Genomic DNA, 24,319 nt, shown 5'->3' on the forward strand with positions numbered 1-24,319 from the left:
CTCAATCGATTTATTCAACCTCCCTGTCTCCCTTTCAACCTCACAAGTTATTGGGATTCAGTTACTCTCTTTCTCCTCTCTGCTCCCCTCTACTCACCTGCCAACACGTTTTATTAACAGTGTCAGTCAGTCTTTGGTTTAGAATGCACTACATGTTTTTGATCACTTTCAATGTTGGGATCACTTTCAGCCACGATTGTTTTATTCATTAATTTATTTTTTTATAACTAGCTGGGAATCCCCACAGAAAATTGATGTCTGGGGTGTTGTTTTTTTTGTTTTTTTTATTTTTTGATGGAAGAAGATGTACAGCATTAAACTGGAACAGATGCTTTGAACTATAGTTATATAAATAGTGGGTTTAAAATCCTAACTTCTGTTGCAACTTTCCAGTCTGTTTGGATTTTATCTTTATGCTATCTAAGTCTAATTTGGATGTAACAGTGTATATGAGAAATTAGTTGGCGACCTTTGAGTTGAGTTGTAATTATTAATATTCACTTGTTTTGTCATGCAAATCCAATTAATACTGACTTGGTGTTTATCTTGGTGTATACCCCATCCACTTTTGTTGTTTAGTTATGCTAACCTGCGTACACACACTAAGATTACGAACACGGTAAACCTTATCCGTAAGAAAGATGACCACATTAACAGGCTGATGCTGGCATGTAGGTCAATGCACCACTGTGCCTAAACAGATGTTTGCAGAGCTGCCTGTGTGGCTGTAGACTGCTTTTATAGCTCTAGTTTGGTTCATGTGGATCAAAAAGTGATACGTGGTTGCATTTTCTTGGAATCAGACTGAGACCCTCTTATCAATGGTTTATTTAGTATACATTAAGGTTCAACATAGAGCTTTCTCACCAGTCGATGGAACACATCACTACTTCTACTACTACTAACACCACTACTACAACTACTACTATTAGTACTGTAGGTATGTTATGTAAGTTAACCAAGCAGTTTAGGTGTAGAATCTGTCTTACTCAGGATTAACTACACAGCATATTTGAAGCATAATTTAGTTTGAGCTAAAACATTTAAAACCTATAGATCCTATAGATAGTTCATTTTCTTAAAGTTATAGTCAATTTGAACATTCCTATATTGCAGATGTCTCAATATGCTTCCCCCTATGTCATAAAGTAATTTAAGTTTAAAGATCAGTCCAAAATGTAATCTTATCATGCCCAATTCCAATTCTTAAAATTTTCTCATGACATCATGAATCAGTTACACATGAATTACTGTATGTTACAAAGCAATACACCGAGTGCAAAAGCAGATTAAATTTTTTAAACAGTCGTTGGGGTGGGCTGGGTAGCAATGGGATGGTGAAAGATCATTTATTTGCACAATGACTCCACACACAGTCTTTCATTAAATACAGTGTGCCATGCATTTATATATTTATGTCTCATAATAACACTTTATAATGCAGAATTTAGTGCTTACTTTGTAGTTAATTTGACTTCTCCCCCCCCGTAGAAGAACCAAATTACTTTGGCCACTACAGCATCTGCCATCTAATCCAGTTTAGACTGATGAAATAGGCCTACTTGACATTGATCCTGATTCTGGATTAAAACAGCCCTGGGTTGTCACTCAGAGTACAGAAGGGAATTTCAGCAGTCCGGACAGGGTTTAGCAATGTCCAGCAATGTTAGTGCTAGTGATTTTCTCTAATTACTTTTTCTCTTTCCTGACATTATTGGTAATTAAAGAGAATGACTTGTAAACTGCAGTGAAGCAGTGACTAGTGCCATGTGAAAAGTGTTACTTCAGAACTTACAAATGTTCTTCAACGGACTCAAGTGTCTAGTGTTTATTCAAGCAGTCATGGTAGGGTTATGTTATGTGAGTGGATGCAGTTTGGATGGAAAGTAAAAACAAGAATTGTGTAATCTAATGCTTTGTATCAATGAATCTGTAACTTTTCTTTATTGTAACTATCAGCATATTTCCACAAATACCTTTTTGGAGACAGGTATGACTGATTCACCGATTAGCATCAATGCACCAAATCGTTAAACTCTCTCTTTATACGTGTCTCTTGTGCCAGTTCATCTAAGTCTTCCGTGCATTCATGTTGTGTTTGTGTGATTTTTTCCATTTAATATGAGTATTTCTTGTTTCTGAGTTTGGCCTTGTCGTGTGCGCTGGGTCGACGCAGATGGCCCCCACATGCCAAGCTCTGGGATATTCTGTGTAACTCCTTGCTGACATGCTGACATTTACTGCACCACTGCAGTCTTTGTGCTCCTCTCATCACCGTGACAGCGGAGTTACAGATTACCAAAGAATCCCACAGCAGTATCAATTTGCTCAGCCAGCTCATAGTGAATAGGGCATAAGAAGCACAGAAGGCATACGGACTCATGCACGCGCCAGTTTTCAGAGAAATGCTTTAGAGTTTAGAGGGAGGAGTGAAAACACACGCCAACACACATACTGCTGAAGTGGATAGTGAAGGGCAAGAGATCCTAAGCCCAAATTGGCTCATGTGATAATACCCTCAGAGGAAAATGATTGAAAATTACTGCAAATGACATTTGTGCAGACTGGCCTGTGATTTGCATCCCTATGATTATATTATCTCATCTGAAAGAAGGCGTGAATTCAAGCCTGTAAATACAACACGGCTGCTGTGAAGACACGTTGATACACATGAAACATTTCTCATTATCTTTTTTAGCATTGATCAGGCATCAAAGGAGAGTCCAACAACCATGCAGCTAAGATTTCATTCACTATCTTCTCCTGTAGGCAAGAAATAATGCATTATTAATCTCTTCTTGACACATGGGCTGCTGTTGTCATTAATAGTTTAAAGAAGCCCATGACTGGCTCTAATGAATCAATGTTTTTCCATGTTTTTTAACTTTATTACTGTTTTTAAGGTGGAGCATTTTCTTTTGGAATTATATTTTTTCCTGTTTACCACTTTGCGATTTAGTAGTTTCTACACTTTAGGGCTCTTTGGTAGAAGACCAATTCATTTCCTACTATTGACTACATTTATGCATGCTTACGGTTGCTGTTTGTGCCTTTTTTTTTATTCACAGTTATTTCTGTTTGTTTATTTTTGAAAGCAGCCAGATGGAAGATAAAGCAATCACTGCTTTCATAACACGACCTCTGCTGTCTTTATCTCAGCTCACAGAGGTGAATGGATTCAAGAAAAAATATCTCCAGGCACTGAAATAGGAGTACATTATATATTGCATTTCCTCTTCTCACATTATTGCTGGGATGTTTACTTTAGTAAAATGTGAGAAATTTACCAAAGTAACCTCATGAAGTTTACTTTATGAGTTTATATCTTGAACAATTGAATAATATAAGCAATAGTTTTTTTTTTTTTCAAAGCTACACTGTAACTTTGTAATATTAATGACAATTTACGGTATCAGCAGAATATTGCTCTCTGGCACTTATGGCACTGTTTAAAACACATTTTTTATGTACACTTTATTGGTGTGGACACCACAACAAACATTTCCCTACTACTGATTTTATGCTGTTCCCACTGATGTGCAGTTGGTGGCTGTAACATGCAAAGAAACAGTGAAATGCACCAACACGAATGAACATGATAGCCAAGAAGTAAGCATGCAGAAGATCTAAGCAATACAGGATTGAAAGTATTTAAAACATCAGCTGTGCAAGTTTATTTTTATTTTTTTATGAAACAGGGCCCACTTTTAAACCACAATTCCATATTAGAGATTATTATTAAAAGCATAACTGTTGTCTGTTCAAAAGAAAAGTCTGCTGGTTACCTTTTAAATTAAAAGTCAAGTAAACAAGCAGCATAATTAATTCATATATTTTTTTGTGTATTACCTTTTAGACATTGCAGTGATTATGGCCTTAAACGGCTAATTAGCACTTGACTTTATCCCATTGAATGATTCCTGATTTGACATTATCCCTGTAGTTACAATAAGTGGCTCAGGCCCTGTGGCACACATTTAGCTATGGATGTTTCCAGAACAGCTGACACCCTCTGTTCTGCAGTTAATGTGCCGTATTGAGAAGCTGCAGTAAAGATAATGTAACGGTTGTAAAAGTGCTAAAGCTAATTAGCTTGCTGACAGGAACTCATGAGGTGAATGGAGATGGTCATGATGGAGGACAGATGGGCAACAGTGGAAGATGTTGAAATACAAAATAAATGTCATATAATGCAGTGCCAAATATCCCAGGAGGGAAGTAAAGAATGTGCATCTCTAACTTTATTTTAATATTCTACTTATTATTGATATTATTATAGTCCATCAAATTCTGCTTTGATGGACTATATCAGTGTTGCTTTCAGTCAGCTCTTTATCTGAGTTCAGCAAAAAGTTAAGTATTAAGGCGTTATCTTAGATCCTGTTCTTAATTTCAAAAAGACAAACACCTTTAAATACATCGGTGAAGGTTTCGCGGGCATCAGGGTTTGGTTATCGGAAGGTTGAATCATGTCAGTTGGACTTCTTTTTTCTTGGTTGGAAAGGTTTCACTACTTATCCAAGCAGCTTCTTCAAACTAACATAATCAGTCATATTTGACATTCACCCACAGTTGAGGCATTAAGAGTGTATATTAACGTATTCATGTTCTTTCTCATTTTCAATTTAGTTCAACATTTTGTTTATATAGCGCCAATTCACAACAACGTAATGTTAAGGCACTTTACAGAATAAAGTCAAGACTATAAAGTTGTATAGTGAAAATCCAACAATTCCCCCTTAAGAAAGCCCTGGGCAACAATGGAGGGGAAAAGTTCCCTTTAACAGAAGAAACCTCCAGCAGAACCAGGTCAAAGTAGATGGCCGCCCCACCCTGAGGGTCACCTGAGCCAATTTATAATTAGGCCTAAACAAGATAATATAAGGACTAACAAAATGTCGATGGTTTTAGAGGAAGGAGTGTATCTGTGGCTGCATGTGGTAGTAGTGGAGTGAGGGGGTTGTACTATAATGCATGATCTAATTGTGTACCTAATGTTTTGTCATTTGAATTTGTATTTATGAAATATTATATTATGTATTTGATCGTGTATGCCATTTTGTGTGTTTTGTGTATCTGCCTTGGGACTAAATCTTGTATGCATGTCCTGTCACTGTTTGAGATTAGAGTTCCTGCCCATGGTCTCTGTAAATGTCCTGTAATAATAATAATAATAATAATAATAATAATAATAATAATAACTGATTAGCCTATCTCCATGTGTTTAAGCTGTAGGAGGGAACCCAGATATTTCCTTCAAAAACTAAAGCAAAGTTAAAATGAGAGTACGTATGGACTAACATTTTTTTCATCACCTGAAACCCTTCCCCAAATGAACGCTATTGTTGCTCTGTGTCTACAGAATGTGGAAAAACAGTAAACCTTACCATATTCAACACATTCCTCTAATGATTTTAGAAGGTGATCATATATCAATGTCTTGTTCACAGCATGTTGCATTTCCCGCAAGGAGCCAAAACAAATCAATTAATATTTGTCAACTACAATATATGGGTACAGTAAGGGTAAAAAGAGCTGGTAGGCACTAATTTCATGGTTGTGACAGCTTTTAGCCATGTAAAATAAATCTTGGGATACTGGGCTAAGATAATACATGTGGCATTCTGTATACAGTATGTGGGGAAAAAACGACCTAAAGAGAGAAGAGAAGCACGCATGGTTTATTTTGCTATTTGTTATGATGGCTTCCCTCCCTGACTGAAAGCGAGAATAATAGCAACTGTAAAACATCAGTCTAGCCTTGTCTTGCTTTCTAAATTACAGGTAGTTGCTGAAACACCTAATTTCTTTACAATAAGTCATTTTAAAGGGCCACTTTTGAAGCTTTTATTACTAACAAATGACCTAATGATGGTAAATGACTCATCATTTGGCCCATCAGTCCATCTCCCAGCCAGGACCTGTGTAATCTGTGTAATTTTGTGATATAAATAAGAGAGGTCATTTTTCTGAGCTGATTTGTGATAATGTTGCATTATGGGAATAACACTAGTCCCAATGCCATTCAGCATTGTAAGGACATAATTGTCCACTAAAGGCTGAATGCTTGAAAGCTGCTTCTTTGTTACAGTAGGTGATTATTGTATTACAGAAATATAGAACAAAAAGCACTGGGTGTGACCACACTGTACATGTCAAGTAATTGCAAAGTCAAACATATTATAATCATATTACCTTATTATTTTTTTTCCTGGTGGCAAAACACTGTCAGGTCTCAAAGAAAATCCCACGTTGTATTACAAATGAGAGCTATGCACAGGATATACGGCGTTTGGTTAAAGGTCATTATAGAAATGTGCAGGCACAGGAACACTGATTACCAAACCCATTCTAAAGCCCAAATCCACTCCATTTATTAGTGATTCCACATTAGTTAACATTATGGATTTAAATGGTTAATTTTAACAAATTGTGTCTGTGTCACAGGTAAAGATTTTTGCACGCATGCTAAGCAATTTTCTAGGTGTAAATTTACCTTGTCCTCGTCCACAGAGTTAATCGACCTTCATTACATGTAAAGTTGGGTCACAGCTGCATGAAAAGTAACAGTGTAAATTGGATTTAGCACGAGAAAGTGTTTTAATCACAAATCAGCTAAAGGTTGTAAAAACAAAAAGGCTTTCTTTTTGTTACCAAGCTTAATTGGTTTTATCTCACAGTTGCTGTGTTTTGAATATCAAGAGAGTGAATGATACAACCAAGAATCATAAGAGTGGACACAAACAACAGAGTCATACATGAATACATTTGGAACGAAATGAAAATGGCAACAGTTAGACAGCAGGCTTTTGTGTACATTAATTTAAAATGTAAAAATGCTTGAAATATACATTTAAATTATTAATAGATTAGTTGTTTTTGTCCATTACTTGCCTGTATTAGGTCATTCTACAAGCATTTATGAAGGTGTGGATAAGAACAGCCGGAGGATGTAGGTGTGTAATTAGACATTTGCTGTCATGAACACTGGTAGGTTGGCACTGAAATAATAAATGTTGTTGAAGTCGAGGCACTATGATTATGGCCTTTAACATACCTTGTTAAATTGGTGATAAAACTGCAATTTCACTGGGAAAGTACATGGCAGTATTTCTCCATCAGGGTGATGCTTAAGGAGGAGGGAAGAATGAAATGAAGGGCAAATGAAGGAACGGAGCACCGTGGACAAATGGCATAGATGACAGACACTTAATAAGAAGCTGAATTTGAGAAATGGCGGCGAGTGAACGACAGGAATAAATGAGAGAGCAAACTGAGAGGAATAAATGATATGAGGTATAGAGCTGTTCTCCCGCTTGTGTTGGCCAGCCAATCACTGGGTGTTGTCATTCTGCAGGTTTTTAGGAGTTGAAGGTAGCGACAATGACATATTATATATAATGAATAAAAAGTGCATGCACACACGAACACACACATCTTAATCTTAAGAATTTTACTTAGAAGAGACAGGTGTATGAAAACAGCAAGAGGCTTACACACAGCTGTAGACAGCCAGAAATCAAGTCTATAGGGCACTTTTGTGATGTCTATTGTTTCTTCCATAATCTCTTACCTTTCATTCTCACTTCCCTTCGACACACCCACCTACAGAAACACACATTTTTGGCAGGAACTGCCCTACCTTCACACTCCCAGGTCCCCGGCCCAATTTGAACAATATCAAACAGCGATTGTGGCCTAAGTGGTGCCAGAAGACCTGGGTGAAAAGAAATCAAGTAATTTTTCATACTTGTCCTAACCAAACTTTGAGAAGATTTTTATTGGTTTTTAAAAGAACTAAAACAAAACTGCCCATCATACTGTCTTGAAAAAGCATTGTAATATTTTATAAGGCTTTTTCTGCAATATTAGGATTCTTAAAAGCCTTCAGTTGAGTCTAGGGCATGTTAGTTACCAGACATGTCTCTGTTGTTTTGTCTCCAAGCCAGTTTTACATTATTTCCATATAGCCAACAACTCATGCTCATAATTACAGAACATTAACACATTTTGGGCCTGGACCTTCCCTCTTAGGACACTTTAAAGACATGCCCATGTTAAAGTAGTTAAACATCAATTACCAGGAGAAAATACAAAACAACTTCAAATGTAGTACTTGTAGTTTATATATTTTTACAAACACTACCTACTGATTTTTTTAAATGCTGATCAAAGTATGCAATCTGAGATACCATTGATGACATCATAAGGGTTATTTTCAATCGAAGTCTGAGTAATGGTATGCTGTGTTACATAAGCATTTCATTAATGTTAGCACTACTTTATAGTGTGATTAAGCACAGTGAAATGTTTATTTCACTGGAGAGTCATCCACTAAAAGAACAACTGTATAGGTCATCTTTGCAAGCAGCTTATTACAACCCATAGTTAAGTTTTATTGTTAGGCAACCCTATAGCATCCATAGTAATTATGAAAGGAGCACTTGTCGAAGTGTCCTTAGACAAGACACTCATTCCTCTTATTAGTGCTATCGCCCGTGTGCAGCTCTCCAACAACAATTTCCCAATTGGGCTCAATAAAGTATCAATTATACAATAATTAAAGCCATGACAACAAAGACAACATCATCGAAGCTTAACAGAGTACTTATTATAACCCCAACTGTGATCTCTCCTTAAGCCTATAAAATAAAATGTGATGTATTTACTACTGTAACCATGACAACAAATGTCTCATACATGTACTTTCACACTATTTGAGGAACTAGAAAGGTCATGTTAGGCTCGAGTGAGCATTTGAACATAAACAATTTTTCGAACAGAACTTCTACATATGGACCCATGCTTGAGTACAGAAATCAAAAAATGGATGGCAAAAAGGCATAAATAATTTCACTACTGTCACTGCCCACAGGATATCTCATCCACCACATCTGTTTTGCTATATCATCTGACTGCCATGACCACGGTGTATTTGTAGTTCTCCAAGGAATAAGTACACCATAATCTTCTAGTAGACCTCTCCAGGGATATCCAGACACGGGAGCAATACTTTCTCTGCGGCTATTCTGAGGCACACTGTACATGCCTGGCATCCCTGTTTTCACTCCCTCCTCTTCTCCCCTTCTCTTTTCCACTATCCCAGATTTTTCTCCTCCTGTCTTCCCTTCTGAAAGTAAACACCACCAGCAGCTGTAGTCGAACTGTCACCTGAGGCCGCCGTCTTTCACAGGCGGCAGCAATTGCTCCACAGCGGGCTCATCCATCCTGTACTCTCACTGCACCATCAGCCTAATGCACTCATTACTGCAGACTGCACTAGAAAGGATAGGTTCCTGCCTCATAGTCAATGTGGCTGCATGAGCTTTTAAAAATGGTGATGTAACGGGTAGCAATTTACATATAAAATACAACAGAGATATGGAGGCCATGTTGAGGCAGCATCCACATTTTGATCTTGTTTCCCTCTCAAATCCCCTAATAGAGCGTAAACAAGATTAGCATACATTTTGTGTTTTAGCCATTTGGGACATATGGTTCCATAATGACCCCATGTAAGCACTGAACCTGATTTTCTGCTGAACCCATTTCTGTAGCATTTACAAAAATCAAAACATAACTCAGCTTCCATCTGTGTCGCAGCTTTTGGTTCCTGTTTAATTTTAGCCCCAAATGCAGTGGGCAAAGCCTTATTTCTTGATACTGGCTTTGGCCCAGGTTTTCTTGAATCATGAGCATTGTGTGGTTGGAGCTGAGCCTGTAACACTCAGTGGTGATGATGGTGAACAGCTGGGCCTGGCTGCCGGAGCCGTCAACACGCGATAAGATGATCGATAGCTTAATGGCAGCATTTCAGCCTGTATTTGGGCAGTGTAGCAGTACATAATGTGGAGTGGGTATAATTATTTCATCACAGAGTTCTGGCATTGGGAAAAAAAAAAATCTCCTCTAGCCTGTGGATGGCTGTAGGAATGGACAGAATACCAGTTATGAGCATTAATACTAATTAATGCACTGACCCTGGTACAATGACCATTGTACTGCTGCCTTAATCAGCTAGTCAAGAAAGATTTCTGTTGTGCTTACTGCCTTGTCTATAAAAGTTTATATAATATATCAGATTAAAAAAGGCATTTTAGGAGCAAGAGAAATACTATTTGTATTTAGTTTGGATTGCATTTGGGTGAAGATGTTTAAAGAGCATTTTAACGCAAACTACCTAATGACCTTTTAAGAGAAGGTCATTGTTTCTTTCTGTTAATCAGCTAGAGGAATATGAATATGTGCTAAAGCAGAACTAGCTAGTGTAACACATCTAAAACTGTCAAAAACAATGGATTACAGCAGCTGGTCCTAGGTAAAAAGACATCAAGGGGTAGGTGTAGGCTTTAAAAAAACATGCTTGAGCCAGATTAAGGGTTAACTTTCCGAGCTAGAAAGGAAAAAAATGAATGCTTTCTCATTGGACCTTCCATGTGTCACATGACATGCATTACATGACTGTTCACAATAATTGGAATAGCAGTAAAGAGGCTTGTTTGAGATGAGTTCTAAGCTAATTTGGTCATCAGTGATCGGAGCACAATGCATGTCTGGATCTTAAATCCAACATGAAACTCACCTGCTCTCACGTCATACATACATAGGCATCAATAACCTCATGAGAGCAAGGGAGATGCAATTTTGACATGAGCACCACTGTTGCCCTCCACCAACTTCAAACCCTCAGGGCATGATCGGAAACTCCTGGCTCTCACCTGATATAAAAGCTGAGTGGATCAACAACATTTGATTGTAGTATTAAATTTAGGTTTGGTTTTAATTTGAATGTAAGGCTGAAACGAGAAAAAGATACATTAATCATTTACATTTCACACACACCGCACTTATTGTGAGCGTACTCCTATAGTACACACTCCTTATGAGCCATAAGGATTTTACAACATACTGTATATTTATAAAATTTTTATTAAAGTCCACTCAACGATGTACGTGATATGAGCTATAAAAAGTTTACTTGTCATTCTGTAATTACTGAAATACATTTGGGTTACTTTATTTAAGTAAGAACTTCAAACTCAGCATATCACACTCTTTTTATATTGCTTTAAAGAACAGAAATATGGCTCTATTTCTTCTATGAGGAAACGGTGGGTCTCAATCAAATGTACACATACTCCCTATATTCTGTTCTGTGGTTGCTATTAGATTTGTTCTGCTTTGTTGACCTTAGATCTCATAAACCTTATTCATGGTCAAAGAGAGTGTCAGTTAGGCAGCGGTCTTTGTTTCATTGTGTTGTTCGGTTGTGCAGAGAATATCCTCAGGGGCATTAATGGGGGTCATAAACTCTGATACGGATATTTGAACACATTGAACTCTAACTGGCCTTGCACAGACAAGGACACATGCTCTCCCCTGAGGCCATTTCCATGTACAGAATTGGAAAATAGAACCTATTGATTTCTGTCTGTGTTTAATGTGATTGCTTTGGCTTTGTTTTGTTAATGTTTAGTAGGCTTTATATGCATTCGTTATACATACTTTCTTTGCCTATTCTTTCTTTTTGAGTTTACTCTAGTATGATCCAAAAAGTAGATTGTTGTGTCAGCTCACTTGTATTGTTGGAAGGCTAAGGGAGCAAGTTATCAGTGTCAGACTGGAGCTATAATTGTAAATAATATATGTAATCCAATGTCAGTATTAAGAAATGATAGATAATCCGGTCTTATACTTACTGTAAGTGGCCCAAATCCCATCATTGTGCACAGTGGAACTTTTAATGGTGACAGACAACAACAATGTGGCCTTATAGTATTATGAATTACATACAAAGATGATCTTCACAACCATCTGTAAGATATTTTAAGGAAGGTTTTAATACAAAGGCTGTAATTGTTTGCCATGAAACAAAATATTAACGCAAATCAAAGCTAAATCCCAAAATTTTCTATAAACAAAACTTAATGGATACAATCTGCATGTCATGAAGGAAATGGGGAAAGTTAATCACTTTGGTGTCACTGCTATTAAATTTGATTATTCCTTGTCATAGGTTGAAAGCATTGACTAATTGTTTCAGAGTAGATGTACCCATCAAGTAGCCAAGTGAGGTGTTTGTATTTACTCGTTTTGCTGGTGCTGCGTCAGCTGCCAGTTCTTTAATTGCTAGTGTGACTCTTGTGCTTTGGCGTCATTTCATGTTTAGGCTGAAATAATTTACACGTCATTCACTGGGGTGTGTGATTAAGATTATTGATATAGAGGGTTGGGTGTATGGCATTGCACACAGTTGGCAGACCTAATACACCGTTAAGGGTTCTAAGATATAATAGAATTGATGTTTTCAAGATTGGAAATGCTGCTGTCCAATTAAAGGCCTTGATGGTGGAGATTAAGATGCATGGGCCTGGTAATTTACCCAAAACTGTTTTCCATCAGAGATTCTTTAATTCATCTAACACATCCCAGATAATAAACGTATGATAATTCACACAGTGTATATTGTAGGTGTATATTTAGTAGTAAGCATTGCTGACCTGGCTAAATATTGAGCAGCAAGGGATGTATCAGAAATATGCTACCTTTTAATTCTTTGTTAATGTGTGGGGGATACAGTCTGTCAACGTTTTGGCAGAACTTGTTTTGTTTTAGAACAGCCCAAGATCCCTATGGCAGTAATTTGTTTTTCAACTTTATGCACAACACTGTATATAGGGTGTTTTAAAGTTTGGTTTAAATTGTTGATTTTGTGTTTCTGCATATCTACATTTCATTTCTTTGTAAATATGTAAAAAAAAAAAAAGTGTATGTTGTAGAATGTGTGAGTTTATGACTGAAACCAAACTATGAACAATTTAGGGAGCCCAGACACCAGGAAAGCTCATGCTGGGGACTGTGGATATTTTCTATCACAGGGGTCACACGATTTCTTGCATTGTTCGTGAGCCCACTTATTGCTTCTTTTACACCGTTTGATTGACAGGTTCGGTCTTCCATCCTTCACTCTGACGCTACTCTATCTCTCACCCGTGCATACACACACACAGGTTTCACTGTGTTACAAGACAGTGGGATGTCATTAACTCTGTAAGAGGAGCCTTTAATGTAATTAACAGCGAAGAAACGAGAGAAGGGAGGTGGTGGGGAGGCGGCAACCGCATGGTCGAGTAAATCATCTCACACACCCTCAGCAACAGTCATGCACACAATCACATTCCCTTTCCTTCTAAATCCCTGTTGAGAAAACGTGTCTTTAATTAAAAATTCCCCATCAAACATACACTTACACACACGCACACACTATAGACAAATAGCACTTTAGGTTTTATGCGCTCCAGTCAGAACATACAGGCTTGATTAGTATTAATCCTTATCTCCAAAATGGACAGCTTCTCAATTGTGTTTTTTCCTCAGCTGGGTAATTTCATCAAGAGCATAATTATGGCATTTTCAATTTCGGCCCTCTGCAGAGTTATGAGGCTGACAGTCTATCTCTGCACTGCAGCTGAGAGGACTTGGGAGTGAGTGAGTGTTTAGCCATGTCTGCCAAAGTGATGGTGGATGTTCAGTGTTTTTGTGACTAAAATGAGAAGGAGAATTAGTGGGTCGTGTGGGTGACTAATACAAGAGATAATTTAATGCCAAATCGAAATTGGAAAAGCTGCTGAAATCATGACAACTGTGTAAACCTCATACTAGACAGCAACTTTTTCTCAAATAGAGATGACTTACTAATAATGGAAAGTCAAAATATTAAGATTTTTGAGTGCAACCATTTTGGTGCCAGTAAACTGATGCCTGGCCCAAAATGTGTTCAGTAACAGTGTGGTATCCAGTAATCTCATTTACTTGCTGTCTATCCAGTGTGTGTGTTCCAACAGTAGGAGGATGAAAGGCATGTCAGCTCTGATTAGAGCTGCTGAATTGGCACAGTTTGAGTAAATGTGTGTATTTGTGTATTCATGCCTGTGCTTTGGTCACTCTCCAGCAGGGAGATTGGAGCTGCCCTAAGGCAGCGGCCATGTTCGCATCATTCCCAGCTCATCCTTTCATCCCCCTTCATATCTTTATTTCCTACTCCTCCACTCTGCAGTGTGTGACTGTTTCCCACCTGATGTCTTCACTTTTACTTTACACTCAAATGCTCTGTAAACAGCTACCATGCATATCTATGCACTAGTGTGCCTGAGCACCTTTTCATCAAAAGCAGCTTCTGTGTATATTCAGATGCAGGCAGCTCATCAGTGATGCTCTGTCAGCTTTGATAATAACTTGGGGCCCTGAGCACTATGGCCCCCAACAGTTTGTCACACTCCTCCAGCTCTGCAAACACAGGCTGCCATTGCCAACAAAGCGGCTCTGCCTTCACTAATAATGAGCTCTGTGTCCTCAAAGATAGTCTAGTGTGGACAAGTGCCAGATTCCCTTGAGGTCTTGAGTGCTGCACAAGTCCTGACACCAGCAGGACAACAGCTTAGGTCCTGAGCACACATTCCCACTGACTAATGCAGAGTCATTAATTTAGACTTGATTAAATGAAAATGTAATGATGCCCAAGGGGATAGTTAGTAATCACAGCAGCAGGGAAGGTAGAGGAAATGAGTAGAGAGAGAAATGGAGAGTCCAAAAAGTCAAGTCAGAGCCAGAGCTTTAGTGTGTGTGTGTGTGTGTGTGTGTGTGTGTGTGTGTGTGTGTACATGTGTGAGCATGCATAATAAAAATATTTTTGACCCACATGGAGTACTGAAGATCATAAAACTTATTAATTATGCCAAATAGCCAAACACTGATGATAACCAGCAGAAAAAACTAATAAAGAATTAGCACTACAGTATCCATATCAATTAGTTTGCAGCCACTAGTTTTAAATGGCCTCCTTCGAGAAGACGGAGTTCCTTCTGACTGTAAATCTACCTCTTAAAAGCCTAATGTGACATGGAGGCACATATTTAGCTAACAGTTTAGCGCAATGATTAGCGTTTGTGAGATCCCTGCCTCTGTCTCTGCCAAGTGCCAGCCATCCAACATCTGTTCTTCCGCTGCCGCGGGGGCCAGCTCTTCTACCCTCACCCCTCTCTCTTCCCTCATCCTTCTTTGCCTCTCTGTGGGTGGCAGAACACTTATCAGGTCTGGAATGAAGTGATAGGTGGACATAAAAGGGGAAGAAAAGCAGCTGTTCTTTTGCCCCCAAGAGATGCCTAAGTGTTCATTTGAGCCTTAAAAGAGAGTGGTCCACTTCCTGCAGTCACCTTGACCCCTCTCCCTGCCCCACCGTCAGCTACAATTAAATTGTAAAATGCTGGACCACCCATCCTCAGCGGTGGGTGTGCACCATCAGCACCTCCTCAGCATATTCACACTGATGGGGAAGCTTTTGCACTTGCCGGTGTGTATTGAATTCCTGCTCCAGTGATGTATTTTCCATTTGCCTATTGTGTACGGGGGTTTACTATTGTGAGAAGTTGCACATTGAGACTATTGCATCTTCTGTCACTCCCCGTCGCACACCGTTTGCTCAGTGCCGTTATATGATTTTGCTCTCCCCAGCAAGCAATTCTTCTACATATTGTGGGGGCCCATTAAACTCTAATAAGTCATTGTTCAGGCAATACAGTGGGGGATGTCTCACACCATGCAAACAGTGTTGAAGCCCCCCTCCCCACTCTCTCATTTTCTGTTCTCACTTTACCTGCCTCCACTCTTAATCATTTTGCCTGTAGTTCCTCTGTGGGCAAATTGTCATTCCAGAGTCCCTGCCCCAACAGGAAAGGAGGGCAAAGAAGGTGAGGAAAGGTGGAGGGAATTATGACAGAAACAGGATGAAAGGGGAAAAAGAGGATGGTGGTGGAAAATAAAGTTGCTCTTATCAGAACTTGCCAGCAGCAAAGCTTGCACAAAGCTGCCTGGGAATCCAATTTAGTCTTTGTCGTTAGTTTAAGTGATATCAGTGCAATTAGCCATCACAGGTCAGAGTGTGAGCCTGGCACGTTAAATGATTTCCTAAAATCCCACTAGTGGAGGCATGAGGGGATGACATCTCGCTAAAAAAATAAATAAATGAATAAACCCTTCTCTTGCCAACTCCACAAATGGACCACTTCTTTATACCGCCTTCTAATAAATGTCAGCTGCCTCTTAGCTCTTTTGTTTTGGTCTTGTGTGCTGCTCACTTTGTATTTAAATGGATTTTTCTCCTCCGTATCTCTCCAGAAGGGTCACTTTCAGCTGTCCTATTTCTGTTTAAGCCTCGTGTAACTGTTGATGAGCCACATACACTGTTTACATACGAGGTAAGGTTTGGTGAGGGAAAGTCTTTTGTGTTTTTCACTGGAACAATAAGGCCCTAATATAAACATGTTTTCAGGCTGCTTTTTTTTTATTGTTAAGTAAACACAGATTACACTCTTTAGCCTTAAAAATTGACAGGTGAAAGGTACTTGCTCTAGCTGCTTATGTGTTGGACGCAGAAATGGACAGCCGTGTGGGTACATGACACAGAAAACATTTTTAAAAATTGTCTTGGGTTCTTTTTTTTGCTCTGAGTTGATGTTTTTTACTATAGGCGTCCCAGAAAAACAAGACTTGCATAGTGCAGAGAAACACAAGGTGCACAGCATGAAAAATGTTCAACATCATTAAAACATTTTTAAAAAAAGCAATAATTTCTCCATCTTTGGGGATTTTTTTAAAACTCTGAAGTGGGATTTACCTAAAATGAATAAATGAGGATGAGTCTATGAACTATGTCAATTTACCTGGCTCTTTTCCTGCTTTCCAAATGGCCTGGTCTGTAGTCTCAAAGTCAGTGTAATGCCATGTTGTTTCCACATATTTGCTCTTTGTGTTTACTTTCTGTAATAATTGATTTGTTAAACATTGCTGATACAGTTTTTCTTAATTATTTCTTACGGTAATAATTTCATTGATGCTAAACAATGTTTTTGAAGTCAACGTACTGCACTGGGTTTGCCCTCCAGCTTTGAGAGTTGCCGCTTGTGTGAACAGTTGAACTGAAGATTTGAAGATTGAATCTGAATGAGTTTACCTTAGGTTGGAATTGTAGTTTTTGGTGGTTTTAAATGTGCCTGGTAAACGTGAGTGTGTAACTATGTAGGACTGTGTCAATAGTGGCTCACACACATGCACACATACACACATCATTCATTTTCCACCAGGATTTCATCTGACTGTGATTAACACTGACCTCTTTCCTCCTCCTTTTTCTCTTTTTTCTGACTCCCTCCCTTGTTCCTGGTCTCTAGGGGAGATCTGTGCATTCAATATCCATGGGCTGGAGGCTCCATTCGAAGCAGTGGTCCTGAACGGTACATCTGGTGAGGGCCAGCTGAGGGCCCGCAGACTGGTGGACTGTGAGTTGCAGAAGGAATACACCTTTATCATCCAGGCTCACGACTGTGGTTCAGGTCCTGGTGGCACTGAGGGCAAGAAGTCCCACAAGTGGGTAAAATGAAAACACAGTATACATAATTTCCGTGAGAAATTTTTAACCAAAAGTATTATAGGTTTGATTCTGTGCTTTAGAATTATTTTAGTACAGACTTTGGGTTATGATTCAAACAGAAAAAGGAAAGACCACCAATGACAAGACAACAGGCGATTACATGTGTTGATATATTTTTGCACTAACCTACTGTATATTATACCATAAGCACAAGTATGTATGGTATAATTAATATTTTTTTTATATAATGGCTAAAGTCCTGTGAAGTGTATCAACTACACTTTAATAAAATCCAGTAAAGTGTATCAGCCACACTAAAGTACAAAAGTGGTTTAGGAAGTATGATATTTTTTTCTGTTAAAGTAAAGATGAGCAGGCTGTTCTTCAAGCAACTGTCTACTCCTGAGCATAGAGTTACGTGTGTGGGCCAGATAAACAATAGATCAACATAGAAAGGATTGCGGTTGGTAGTTGGTGTTCGGGTATAAACAGGTAGTTCAAGCAAAGCCAACTAACAGTTTGTGTCAAAGGCATTTTGATTGCAGTTTAATTAATGGTCCAGAAACAAATCATAAAGAGGTAGTCCACGAAGAGCTTCTTATAATAAAATGCCAGCAATTTTATATAAAAATTCGCAATCAGGGCTAAGCCTTTTGGTTTAGTCCAGTAGAAAAAAACTGCTACTTAATATAACAGAGCCAGATGTATAAAAACATGTAAAAATTAATGACTTTATCATAACAAACAAAAATAATGTATACTTGGTGCATGCTTCTTGTCAGATTTATAAAGCAATGTGTTTGCATGGTCAAACAGGACTGCCTAATGCTCAGTTATTATTGAACTGGGTGGATGTGCATGAATCTTATTTTAGTTTCAGAAACGGCACTCCCATTGGCAGCTAAAATTAATGTAGAGACCCCCTTAAATCATTTGCATATCAACACATCCGCCTGCTCTAATATTCTTTGAACCTGCAAATGAAAAGACTGACAGAAAAGAAATGAAATGTCACTGATTGTGTCATATTGTCAAGTTCTTCAATAGTGTCAGAATATTCATCATCATTCTTGACTAAGAAGCTCTGTAGCACACAAATGTGGCTTTTAGTATTTCATCTGTCATTCATTTATCATATTTAACTGAAAAATGCCATCAGTGGTAAATCCTAGTTATCATTGTTACACTTTGGGAAAGTTAAGTCTAAATATTGAAACAGATAATACAAAAGATTCAGAATATAAAAAGGTGTTAATTGTCTCCTCATTAAAGAATGATGAAATAATTAACATGTTTTTAAATGCATGCGTATTTGTAGAATTGCCCATAATGTTTAGAGAGATTCTAGTTAGAAAATCCACCTGAAACTTTACACTTTGGGATACAAAAATATGTTTTTTGAAAGTGAAGGTGAAATGATAATTTCAAGGGTAAGAAGTCCCAGCAACGATCAAAAAGGACTCACTAAACTCTTAGACAAAGAGGAGCTCTGTATTCGTGTCATTAGATCAGTCTCCCAATAGCACTGATGGTCGGATTTAAGTGTCATTGTGGATTAACTGTGTAACTTTATTTTAAAAGAAAATGAAGCTAAAATAAAATCTACCTCCTTCGATTTCACATACAGTCCATATAGAAGTTTTTTTTTTTTTAAGTAAAGATATATTTCAAAGGCTTATTTCAGTAAAATTTAATTTATTTAAAATATCTCTTGGTCAAATAGGCTTTTTTTTTCTTCTGCCACCTCTTGGCTGCAGCCTTTTCAGACTAAAAACTACATCTGTTATAATTTTGTCAACATGCTTTTCTATTAGTTTTTTCACTTTTTCAGATTTTCAATTAAAGTGTTACGTTTATTTTTGTAGAATTGTATTAAAACATATAGGTTACTGTAACTGGACAAGCCAGCTGAGCTCACATTAGTCATATACTTTATTTAACATTATTGTAAAGTAATAAAATATGTTTCCTAACAATATTATGTTGAAGACAAACAGATTCATTAAACAGCTGTGCAGTTTAATGAGTTTTCTCCACCAATAGTATAATATACCGACAAATGGTTGGAAACATTGATGGGATATCTGGGAAAAATGTTAAGGATAACTCAACTGCATCTCATAGCTAATTTAATTACAGTGGTTATTGGATCTAATTTCAGCTAATTTAACTATTGCTACAGGCATCTTTAGCTTCACATTAGAGCTATTTTAGTTTAACTGTACAGGCAACCTATCAACTGGGACATAAAGCCTAATTAACTTCAAATTAGTTACAAAGCAATGAGCAAAGAACAATACATGTTTTCCTGTTCAGGCTATTCTTACTTTAATATATGCAATTCTAAGCAGTAATTGCCTCATAGGTCAGCTCCACAGCCAGCATCCAATTGGCTGTCGTCTCAGGTCATCGAAACCTAAAGTCATAGCAATAGAGCAGAGGTCCCTGAGCAGCAGTGGAAGCCTGAGTGCAAGGAGAGGGTTATAGCTTGAGCATACGAAATGTATGCAAGCAAAAGTCTTATCTGAGAGCAGATATACGGTTTAGAGCAGGAATAACACAAATCTAAGCTCAAGTGAGAACATTTTAAGTCCAAAAGGAGGCTTTTGAAGGAAAGCATTATAAAATTTGAGCAAGAAATTATGAAATTGTGTTTTCTCTAATTGCTACCAAATGACACCATCGAGCCACCAGGCCCCCTAATTAAAGATACAAGTGTACTTTGATCGTTTTGTATCACTGTACTTGTTTTGTTTGTCTTTGTGGTCGTCCTAAACACAGGGGTGGCACAGGACCCTTTGGAATTTGATTGGCCACCCCTGGCCACCTTTTAGGCTGTGTTTCTGCTGTGGATCAAGTTTTGTATCGCGTTTAAGCACTCAGGCATTCTATAATGTCACAGTATTACTTTCTATCAACATATCACACTGCCTGCTGTGACACAAACCCCATTTGGTTGGTACAGACAGGCTTACGCTGGAGGGGATGTGAATGTGGGGACACTTTAAATGGCCTGTCCTTTCACTGGCAACTCTCAAAGGATGAGGCCGGCCTTTTGCCTCACCGCTCGGGTGCTTGCTCAGATTTACAAAGAAGCTAACAGGGAAGAAGAGGAATCTCTGCCTAAGGCTGTGTTCAAATTACACATGACACATCAACAGCAGAGAGGGAAGCCAGTCAGGAAAATTTACAGCTAAGGAGGGCAGGACAGAGGCTTAGAAATGACACAGGATAAGTTTAAACTTCTCCCTGTATTCTCTAGTCTGCCCTGCTCTGCATACTACTGGCTGCTGCCCTATTTCTCACTCTAGTGTTTTTTTTTTCCTGGCTGGCTACAGCTCAGCTACATCCTGCTCTCTGACTCTGTCCTTCTTTCTGTCAACCCATCTGTCTCAGTTACATACTCCAGTGTTTGAATATTTTGTTAGACTGCCTGTGCACTCACAATTGGATCCTCTCTCTGCCCTGGCTTCACAGATCTGTCTCCATGTTGTTTTTTTTCACTGCCAAATGAGACATTGTTTCCGCTTCAAAATGCCATGTCATACTTTGAATGTATGCATCATCTTACAAACCAAATAAAAGCTTACACAGCCTTCATCCATTCGTAGTGACTTTGGCAGAAACCACAGCAACAGCTTTATAAACACTGACAATAATGACTGTTTTCTGAGTCAGTGCACCAGTATAACTGCATACAGATTTGTCAGTTCTGAATCACATTGATTCCTGTTGCCCTCTGAAATATTTTCCTTGGCTGTCTGGAAGCTTTATTCACTTATCAGCAAAGTGCAAAGATTGAACTCCTGGAGACCGTTTCTGCTCAGGTCAGTTTTAAATGAAACATAAATTAATTTTCAATACTGTCTGGCAACAAAATGTTCTAAGCCTTTGTTGGAAGAAAACATACCTTTTGTAAAATAATAGTTCATTTTGCTTCTTTTGGCCCCGATTTTTTTAAACCACACTACCTGAAAAAGACAAGAAAAAGAAAAATACTATGTGTTGGTCAGAAACTTCTAAAATAATCAGTACGAGTTTAAAAAGATGGTTTTAACAACCTTCACCTTCATGTTCAATGCATTCCTATTCAACTGTTGTTGACCCAATTTGTATGTAGAAATAATAATAATGGAAAAAAATGTGTTCTCCTGCTCTTACCAAACCCCAGTATGTATATACCCCAGCATTTTCAATTTCTTTGCTGCTGTACAAACTGGGCTTTCATATTTGATGGGTGTGACAAAATAACTGTGACCATTTTCATTTTATTTCCGATACATCTCTGTTGCACCAGTTGAGTAGTTATTTTATTTATGTGCACTATGCATAAACATGTGGATTCCATTTGTTTACCTAAAGGTTAATCAGCACAGTCCTCTTCCAAAACAGATTAAACTCCCTGTTAGACCTGTAATTAATAACTGTTGAAATTTGTGTATAATTGCACCAGACAAGTAACCAGATTTCTCCTCCACCTCTGACTTATTTTGGGAGCCTGGCTCACAAGTTTGAACTTTACAGTCAAAAAAAAATTATTTTCTTTTGCTGTTTCTGTCGCTGCAGAGGGAGAGAGTCAAAGACAAAGAACTGATGCACTGTGAAAAAAGTCTCAATACAAAAAAACCCTGCAGAAAGCAACTTATTACTGCTTCTACAATGCACTTTAATATTAATAATTAACAGTCAGTCAATGCAGACTTTGACCTGATAATGAAGGGATTGTCCCGTTAATGATTTCTCCCTTATTCAGCCTTTGACTGTACTGTCTGCAGATTTTTGTTATGCACATGTGCTGTTGGACAAAGCTGATTAGAAACCTGTGTACATGTATAGATGGCAGAGAAATTCGGGAAAGATCTACCTTGGGGAGTCAGGTTTCCCTAATCCCCTACCCCGATACCAGAAACCAGCTTTCCTTTTTACAAAGAAGTTAAGAAATCAGCTTTTTTGAGAAGGCTTACTGTAAAATGGTTACTTAAGTGCTTGTTAAAAAAACAAAAAAGCCGACAGCGATTAATGAAATTGTATATTGCAAATCAAAATGCATTGTATTTAACTATATGCTGGATTATTTTAATGCATGAAACGTAAGTAATATATACATTTTTGGCGGAAAATAATCACCATTAAGACATTTCAGTGTTTATTTAAAGACCGACTTTAGACTTTATTCTTGTTAAACATCACTGGTTTCAACTTTCTGGTAACCACATGGTGCCATGTTGGATCTAATGGATCACAAAATAATAACCAGAACATGAGAAAAAAAATCTGACAAAGGTCACAATTGTTTATTTTTCTGCTTTATTATTATTATTTTATTTTTTTACTGCATTAGAACACCTTTAAAAGGACTGAGATTAAACAGGCTGTTTGTGAAAATACTAAATACTCACAACTCTTAATCCTGGGCGACAAGAATAGATTGTATTTTAAGTACAAAAAAGTTAGGGTATCATAATATTACTTAAAAAAATTAAAACCTTTATATCTGTCATTGCTTCTTTGAAATGTTTAATAGAAGTCCTTAAATTCACCAGTATAGCTACACACATGAGCACTGAGCCTGTGGGTTGAATGCAGTTGAAAAACAAAAACATATCCTTACTAATTAGCATCTGAAGACTAGACATTTTCTCTGTATGTTTGTACCATGCCATTCCCCGCACACCTTTCTCCGTGCACATTTCTACTGTTGCTATGGAGTAATTAGGCATAAGGGAAATCTCACTTCCTAACAATGCATATCATATTCTTAATCCATCCCAGGGGCTCACACCTAACCATGACACGTGTATTTAACACTGGCCCAAGGTTTATGTGCCTAAAGGTTGTCAAGGTTTTGGTAATGCATTGACATCCAGGGACCCCCCTGGGGTTATGTGTGTGCAAATGTGTGAATTGTCTCATTTCTGCATAGACACATTATCACGCATGCTCGGTGCTTGGAAGCGCAGCAGTTATTAAAGTCATCATTAGTGAATCTTAGAGGCCTGTATGTCCTAACCTGACTGTAGTTTGGAGAGGCTAATTATCTCACTGAGCTGCAAGCTGAAGGACAGCCATGCCCACACACACACACACACTCACGCTCGCACACACAAATCCCAAATGCTGAGTCAATTTAAATCTAATATACATACATTTACATGTACATATGGTAAATACATTTGCATCTCATAACCACATACACACAAATTCATTCATATTCTGTACATAAACAACCACCTAAAACACATTCAAAAATCACAAATAACTGTCACTTTCTTATGAGTGAAGAACTGGGCCAAGACTCGTGACTTGTTAGCATAAGCTGTCACGATACATTTCTGCAGTGAGAATAACCAGGGAGCTCCACACAGAGAGTGCAGCCCTGTCAATGCGCTGGCGCTTTATTCTACCGAAAATCTTAACTTCATGCTTGTCACACTTGATGCTAATATGAGTGAAACCTCATTCTGTCAAAACCTGTTAGCTGGTGTGATTATTATTCCTGGTGACAGAAAAAATACCATCTAATATAAGAATATGGTGTTTATCCTCAACTAACATAAAATAACAGGAGAGTTTTGTCTCCGTCTTTCACTTATGAATATGTACCACCAGCAACGGCACCATCTGTGCTTGCTTGATTTGGTTACAGAGCAAAAGAAAGTGATAACTGTTTCCATCTTAGGTTCAACTCATGATCAGGCAGCACCACACATCGGCAGATGTTTGGATGTTTGTCGGAGGAGACAAGTGAAAGAACATTCATTCATTTGATTGTACACAAATGCCTTTAAAGAAAAAATATTTCTTTTCTCTATGGGGTTAGGTGCGTCAAAATATAACGCTTTTGTATAGATGGATACACTCACTGGCCACTTAATTAGGTACACCTGTACAATC

The 24,319-nt window shown here is 38.0% G+C and overlaps 1 protein-coding gene across 1 annotated transcript in view; it reads left to right on the plus strand.

Annotated features, from left to right (window-relative positions):
- Nucleotides 1-24,319, plus strand: part of LOC137129022 (calsyntenin-2-like) — a 203,302-nt gene that overhangs the window by 108,009 nt on the left and 70,974 nt on the right. The window contains exon 3 of the mRNA XM_067507802.1: nt 17,226-17,421. Coding sequence (XP_067363903.1) covers nt 17,226-17,421 — 196 coding nt within the window. The remainder of the gene's footprint in view (nt 1-17,225; nt 17,422-24,319) is intronic.

This window comes from Channa argus, chromosome 6 (genome assembly GCF_033026475.1).
Source record: "Channa argus isolate prfri chromosome 6, Channa argus male v1.0, whole genome shotgun sequence".
Taxonomy (NCBI): domain Eukaryota; kingdom Metazoa; phylum Chordata; class Actinopteri; order Anabantiformes; family Channidae; genus Channa; species Channa argus.